The sequence below is a fragment of the Symphalangus syndactylus genome, chromosome 5 (assembly GCF_028878055.3).
Source record: "Symphalangus syndactylus isolate Jambi chromosome 5, NHGRI_mSymSyn1-v2.1_pri, whole genome shotgun sequence".
NCBI classification, from domain to species: domain Eukaryota; kingdom Metazoa; phylum Chordata; class Mammalia; order Primates; family Hylobatidae; genus Symphalangus; species Symphalangus syndactylus.
Genome location: NC_072427.2, coordinates 57,114,490 through 57,122,653, shown reverse-complemented (window position 1 = coordinate 57,122,653; position 8,164 = coordinate 57,114,490). Strand labels below are relative to the sequence as shown.

General features: G+C 38.1%; 1 protein-coding gene across 1 annotated transcript in view; it reads right to left on the bottom strand.

Annotated features, from left to right (window-relative positions):
• Nucleotides 1-280: 280 nt before the first annotated feature.
• Nucleotides 281-8,164, bottom strand: part of TRPM1 (transient receptor potential cation channel subfamily M member 1) — a 77,050-nt gene continuing 69,166 nt past the window's right edge. The window contains exon 26 of the mRNA XM_055278543.2: nucleotides 281-2,280. Within this exon, the coding sequence (XP_055134518.2) occupies nucleotides 1,032-2,280 (1,249 nt within the window). The 3' untranslated portion in view covers nucleotides 281-1,031. The remainder of the gene's footprint in view (nucleotides 2,281-8,164) is intronic.

Here is an 8,164-nt window from a genome sequence, read left to right as displayed (position 1 = left end):
TTCTTTTTGTATAGTTAAGAGTGGTGATGGTGGGGTGGCCTTCAGGGTTCCTAGACAGTGGCCCCTCTTGGAAGCCTCGAATGAGGGTCCTATTACTCTTATGGGTATTTGTTTGAACTTTGAGGTGAAGCACAACACCTGGTATTCTCAGCTAAGAGCAGTCCCTGTGGCTTGTGAACATATATCCTTTAGGTTTGAGCTACAGCTTTGTACAAAGCATTGCATAGACAGGTACAACTAATTTGTATTTGCTATTAAGGACTCTATGACAACAAGAAAATGCATATCGGATACTTTATTTTTGCACATTAACAAAACTCCAGGTCACCCTAAATTATTAGAGTATGATGTTTGATATAATTGTGTACTTTTTTTTCCCATTGTGTAGTTTAAAATAAAACATTAAAACAGAAAACAAAGACCCCATAAAAACATATTTGTGGCTCCTTCCCGCTTATTGTGCCTCATAGTTTTTTCTTCTTTCCACCCCTCCCTTTTTTCATGTTTGCTTTCTCTTTAGTTTCTCTTTCTTACACAGTAGCTTACTTTTTTTTTTTTTTTTAAGAGATGGGGTATCACTATGTTGCCCAGGCTGGTCTCAAACTCCTGGACTCAAGCTATCTTTCTGCCTTGGCCTCCCAAAGTGCTAGGATTACAGGCATGAGCCACTGTGCCCAGCTAGTTGCTTACTTCTTAAGTGACCTAATGGTGACTTCAGTGCTCAAGGGCACTTCCTAGGCTATTTGGTGGCCCTCAGTAATAAAGAGATTGTATAATCTTGTATACTGATTAGCCAATTTGTCTTCATTATAGTGTCGTCACTTTCATTTGATACTACTACAACTGAAAAAACTAAGCCTACTAACGTATGCTAACAAAATATTACTTTTAATGCGTTAAATTGTAAATCAAGTCTGAATTTCCAAAATTTTTTAAGGAAAATGTTTTTAGAAATTGATAATGTTTAGATGGCCAAGATGACACCCATTAGTGGTTCTGACTGTTAAAAAAAATCAAAGAAACAAAACAGACTAGCATTCAGTTTCTGCGGAAGCTTTCTCTTTCTTAACCTTTTTTTCTTCTGCTGTCATTCCAGACACAATTACTAAGCTGCTTACACTACTGGCATGTCCAGATCTGTCTAACTTTCCCTGAATGGATTTCACATTCCTAGGATGTCCGTGTAAACTTTTTGACCTGAGAGATGGGAATCCCAAAGTTTGATCTGGCTTCACAGACAGTAAGTTTTCCATCCCATTTCTGTCACTAATGGTTAGGGACAAGCGAGGGATTCGAGGAATTGCTTCAGCAACATGGTGTTCATCTTCCATATCTGCAAACTGCTCTTTATGCTCAGCTTGCACTGCAGCTTCTGACATGATGTAAGGAATATCTGTGCTATGAGAGCGCGTGATCTTTTGAACTTGGCATTGCCATTCCGTCGTCCATTGCTGGTCCATGATTGAACTGTACTCTACATCCTGGTTAACCCCACTGACCAGCTTTCTTCCCCGGGAATAGACGAAGCTTCTGGACTTCATTGTTTTACAAGCATTGATCGTTTCATCGGGGAAATAGCGTGTAATTTTGGTTTCTTCCAGGGGATAGGAAATAGTGCCTTCTATATTTGTCGTTTCCACTGTTAGCTGAGTGTTTTGAACATCTGATTTGTCCTGTCCATGTATCACATCTGTTTTATTTAAACTTGGGGAAATAGTTTCTTCTTTTTTAGAGTCTGTCTGTCTTTCATCATCTTTCTTTGAAATCCCAATATCTGGACCTAATTTTGACTCTTCAGCGTTCTTTAAGTCATCTACTGCAAGGTGACTGCCCTCTGGGGTTGCTGATATGCTTGTGCCCAGTGAAAGGTGAAGGCTGTTCTGACATTCTGGGACTAGGTGCGTTTTCGCGTCCTTCTCTTCCTTTATACGGAAGGAACAGGTTTTTTTCCTGACTCCTGTCCCTGGTGACATGGAGAGAGATGTATCCTCAAACAATAACTCTTCTCCATTAAAATGATATCGATACAAGCTGTAGCCATCAGCGCTATTGATGCTGCTTTGCCGGAGAAGATACGTTGCCTCACATTCCGAAGAAGCCCGGGACCGTGCCTGGATCAGGTCAGACCTGTCGATTCCCACAAGATTTTCAAGAGCATTCACCATTCTGTTAGATAATTCTTCTAGCTGAGCAAGTCGAAGGTCAACAGTCTGCAGGGACGTTTTCATAAAAGTTTCTCTTTCATTGATTTCTTCCAACCTCATTGACATATTTTCAACTCTGGTGAATATAAAGGGATAGATTTATTCAACTGAGATTAAGTGGATATTAAAAATCAAAAGATAATGTCATTGCTATGTGATTTTTCAGAATTTTAATACATATGGAACTGTTTGAGCATATTTACAAGCTTCACAATCCCCTAACAGGACTACTCAAATTACCATGAGGAGCCACCAGAAAATAATGGAAATAATAGTTAATGCATATAGTACTTACTGCTCAGTCATTGTTCTAAGGGCATAATGTTCTCACTAACAGGTGCTTACTGAGGTTCAATCCTAGGCTTATTTAATCTTCAGAGCAGTCCTTGGAAGTAGGTCTATTATTATCATCTCCATTTTACAGGTGAGGAAATTAAGTCATGGAGCGTATAAGTAACTTCTCCAAAGGTAGGAAGCAGTGGAGCAGGAATTTGAGCACACGCAGCCTAGCTCCAGCACTCACTCCAGTGCCTGTCTCTTAGCTGGTACATCACACTGCCTGTAGTAATAACGGAAGCTACTAGCACTTAGTTTTTAGAGCTTTGACTATGGCTGTCAGCAGTGAATGGTTTTAACAAAATAAATAAAATTAAAATCCTTATTAAGGTTCAAGGGATTCAGAAAATAAACTGTTAATAATTAAGTTCAGATTATCAGATAGTTTGCTTAAAGGACAGTAGGTGATTTAATTGTCTGAAGAATACCAATAACTTTAAATTATTCTTTATATTTAATAATTAGTATTGCCTTAAGGTTACACACAAAAAAGAGTATGGGAGATTATAAATGCCTGCTGTTAATTTTTTTTTTTTTTTTTAGTTCTTAGAAGATCAGGCAACAGCCTATGAAACCATAATGTTGCCTGGCCTAAAATCCACTGGGACAGACTTTGTTTTATATTTTACTACATACAGTATGACTTATTTCAATAGGAATTTAACTCTAAGAGGTGAAGTATGCCCAGGATTGAGGATTGCTTTCTACAAGTTGAATTTGTCCCCAGGATGGAGCTGGGAGTCCTGGCTACTCTGTTCTGGCTGGTTCATCCCTGTATGATGGCAAACACTTAGGTCTGATTCCATTATTCTTTTATTTTCTCCCAGCTTTCTTAAAAACATAGGGAGACTTGGCTTGCATTGCAGTCTGTATCACCTACGAAGGTCTTTCCTACCTTCTCTGCACATCCTTATACATGTCCTCACTCGTTCTGCTGGCTCTCCTCTTATCCATCCATTTCATGGTGGTCAGCCACCCCGCTCTTTTGTCTTCTGAGCAGATTGCCTGCCGCTCTTTGCACCGCTAAGTCAGCTCTGTGCTTGACTGCATCTCCTGAACTCCACCCCACCCTGCTGCTTCTGTGGCTACCTTGCCCCACCTTCTCCCAGAGTTTTTTTTGCTAATGCCACTCTTCTGTTGGCCACATTGACAGCTGTGCTCTGATGTGTCTGTGTTTGTATGTGTGGTTCCTTGGCTTCTATTCTTAACTCTTTTCTTGGGGTGAGAACTATTTATATGTACTGTAGGAAACCACATCATTTGAGCAGGAAGGGTCTGGCTTCCTGGAAGTTTGCCACCAGGGAGGACCAAATTCACCATGTATGAGAAGTTGTGGCTTCCTTTTTTTAAAGTCTCTGTATCACAGGCACTGTAGGTTCTAAGGGTTCTCTCTCCTCTTGCACTTCAGAGACCAACAGAAGAATTTTTCACTATTAACTTTCCGTTACTTCTGAGTAAGACTTCGTGTTCTTCATTAAAAATAATGGCTCCTGGCTGCGTGCAGTGGCTCACACCTGTAATCTCAGCACTTTGGGAGGCCAAGGCGGGTGGATCACCTGAGGCCAGGAGTTCAAGATCAGCCTGGCCGATATGGTAAAACCCTGTCTCTACTAAAAACACAAAACTTAACTGGGCGCAGTGGCACATGCCTGTAATCCCAGCTACTTGGGAGGCTGAGGCACGAGAATTGCTTGCACCTTGGAGGCGGAGGTTGCAATGAGCCGAGATTGCACCACTGCACTCTAGCCTGGATGACACAGCGAGACTCCATCTCAAAAAAAAAATAAAAATAAAAATAAATAAATAAATAAATAAATAAATAAATAAATAAAGGCTCCCTACTCCCTTCAGATCTATTACCCTGATGATTCCTTTTGTATCAAAAAAAAAAAACCCCCACATTGCCCTAGTCAAACTTGAGTTCCTTTACAAACATACAGTAAGAGATATTGCAGCTGTGCAAACTTTTCTAATAAATACACTGGTGAAATGAAGATGAATATCTTTCCTTTCAAATCTTTTATAGTTTTGCCTATTTTCCCCTTTATTACCTAATTCAGATAACAGCACTCTCAGCCACTCATATATGAGAAACAAACCTCAAAGTCATTGGATTCTTTGGTCTCCCTTATACTAACTCTCTCCCCTCACTTCTCTCCTCTCCCCTCCCCTCTGCATTGAATCAGTTACCAAGCTCCTTTTTTGGTGTCTCAAATCTCCCATCCCTACTGCTGCCCCCTTCATTGAAGCTGTGGAAGAAACAATGCTTAATGATGTGCCCTGGGTTCAGATAAATTGTCAGTTGCTTGTTTGGAGCTTGTGAACAGCTACAACATGGATACAGCAAATTTTAAACAGCTATGCCAAATGAAGGGAAGTTGCATTGAGTTTTATAGTACGTATGAAAGAAGAAAGATAAAAATGAGTTTAAGTTCACTTACATCTGAAATGATTAACATAAAGGACAAATAAATGAGGATCTATCTCCTTTGTTAACCATGGTTGGTGACTTCCCATAATTATTTAAAACATGTTTCACAAACCTTGACACCCACACAAAGAGTGGTTTCCATTTCAGACAGAGAAAGGCTATCTAGGAATCAATTTGACAAGAGCCCCACATCTATTTACACATTGAATGGCAGAAAAACACAAGAGAATCCATCATTCATGATAGAGCTCATAGTGAGATATGATTAATCAGCAAAGAAGTTATTTGTGTAGCTTTCTAAGTCTTAATCCAGCTTTCCTTTCAGCACAGAGTGAAAAATATTTTTCAGCACATCACAGAATACAAAAGCATTCCAGATCCAAGTAATTCACTTGGCTTTACCTTTGATTAAAGTTGATACTCTCTTAAAGATTTATTTCTTCTCTTTTCTTTTTTTTTTTTTTGAGGTGGAGTCTCGCTCTGTTGCCCAGACTAGAGTACAGTGGCGCAATTTCTGCTCACTGCAACCTCTGTCTCCCAGGTTCAAGCGATTCTCCTGCCTTAGCCTCCCAAGTAGCTGAGACTACAGGCGCCCACCACCATGCCTGGCTAATTTTTGTATTTTTAGTAGAGACGGGGTTTCACCATGTTGGCCAGGCTGGCCTCGAACTCCTGACCTCAGGTGATCAACATGCCTCAGCCTCCCAAAGTGCTGGGATTACAGGCATGAGCCACCAAGCCTGGCAAAGATATATTTCTAATATGGATGTGCCACAGTACCTGTTGAAGGACATTTGGGTTGTTTCCATTCTTTGGCAAGTATGAAAAGAGCTGCTATAAACATTCATGTACAGGTTTTATGTGAACATGTTTTCATTTCTGTAGGATAAATACCTAGGAGTTAAATACCTGAGATTGCTGATTCATAGGGTAAATGTATGTTTAACTTTATAAGCAACTGCCCAACCATTTTTCAGAATGGCTGTACAATTTTTTATTCCTACCAGCAGTGTATGCAAATTCCAGTTGCTCAGCATCCTTCTTGGCTATTGTTATTTTTAATTTTTTTTATTTTTAGCTCTTGTATTCGGTGTGTAGATATATCTCATTCAGTTTTAATTTTCATTTCACTGATAGCTAATGATGTTGAGCATCTTTTTATGTACATATTTAACAACTTTATGTCCTCTCTAGTGTGTCTAGTCTAATCCTTAGCTCATTTTTTTATTGGTCAATTTTTTCCATATTATGGGTTTTTATGGGTTTTAGAGTTCTTTAGATATTTTGCATAAAAGTCTTTTGTCAGATATATGATTGACATGATTATGCTTTTGGTGTTGCATTGAAGAATCCTTTGTCTATTCCCAAGTTTTGAAGATTTTCTCTTATGTTTTCTTCCAAACATTTTATAGTTTCGTTTTATGTTTAGATCTATGATCCATTTTTAGTTAATCTTTGTATGTGTTGAGATCATTTTTTGCATAAGACTGTCCAACTGTCCTAACATTGTTAGTTGAAAAGATGATCCACTCGTCGTTGAATTAGTTTTGCAGCTTTGGGGAAAGAAATCAATTGTCTCTATTTGGGTAGATCTACTTCTGGACTCTTTATTCTGTTCCATTTATGTGTGTGTTGGACCCTTCACCAAGACCACAGTGTCTTCATTACTATAGCTTCACAGTAAGCCTTAAAACTGGATAGTGTGATTCCTCTAATGTGATTCTTCTTTTTCAAAATTGTTTTACATAGTCTAGTTCCTTGGCCTTTCCATTTAATTTTCAAAATAAGTTGACATAGGTGGGCACAGTGGCTCATGCCTATAATCCCAGTGTTTCGGGAGACTGAGGTAGGAGGATTGCTTGAGCTCAGGAGTTTGAGACCAGCCTGGGAAACATAGGGAGACCTCGTCTATAACAACAGCAACAACAACAACAGTTGACCTATATCTACAAAATATCCTGCTTGGATTTTGATTGGTATTGTGTTAAATCTATAGATAAATTTGGGGAGAATTGACATCTGTGCCACACTGAGTCTTCCAATACATGAATATGGTATATCTTCCCATTTATTTAAGTGATCTTTGATTTCTTTCATCAGCACTTTGTAGTTTTCTGCATATAGATCCCATACATATTTTACGAGATTTATACCTAAGTATTTCATTTTTGTTGGAGCTCTGTGAGAATGGTATTATTTTAAAAATTCCAATGTTCAATTACACGCTGATGGTATATAGAAATAAGATTAATTTTTGTTGACTTTGTACTCTGTAGCCTTGTTAAATTCACTTATTAATTCTAGGACTTTTCATTTGTTTCATTTTGTTTTTTAAAGATTTTATGTGATTTTCTACATAGATAATCATCTATAAATAGGAATGGTTTTATGTATTTATGTATTTCTTTCCAAGACATAAGACTTTTTTTCCTTGCCTTATTGCATTGCCTAAGACTTCCAGTACATTGTTGAAGTAGTGAGAGTGGCCATCCTTCTTGTTCCCAGTTTTAGGGAGAAAGCATTCTGTCTTTCACCATGTTAGCTATAGATTTTATGTAAATGCCATTTGTCAGATTAAGGAGGTTCTCTTCTGTTCCTAGTTTGCTGAGAGGCTTTTAGAAAACGTATTTTTATCATCATGAATGTTGAATTTCATCAAATGCTTTTTCTGCACCAATTGCTAGAAACATATAGGGTTTTTTTTCTTTAAATCATTAATATGGTGGATTACATTGATTGTTTTCAAATATTGACCTAGCCTTTTATTCTGGGGATAAATTACCTGATCGTGGATAGACTCAATTTGCTAGTATTTTGTTGTGAATTTTTATGTCTACATTCATGAGAAATACTGGTCTGTAGTTTTCTTTTTTCAATTGTCTTTGTCTGGTTTTGGTATCATGGTGATGATGGCCTCAGGAAATGAGGTGGGAAGTGACTACAGCATTTACTATAGATTGTACAGTGGTTGTTTTAGGGATTACAAATAGATAGCAACATTTCACAGTATACTTAGTATCAGTATTTCACCACTTCAATTTGAATGTAGGAACATTACTACCATACAGGTCCCTTTCCCATAGCCCTTTGTGCTGCAGTTGTTATATATTGTATCCAGATATATTGAAAATGCCATCAGATAGTATGGCAATTTTTGCTTTTGACTGTCAAATATACTTTAAAGAACTCAGAA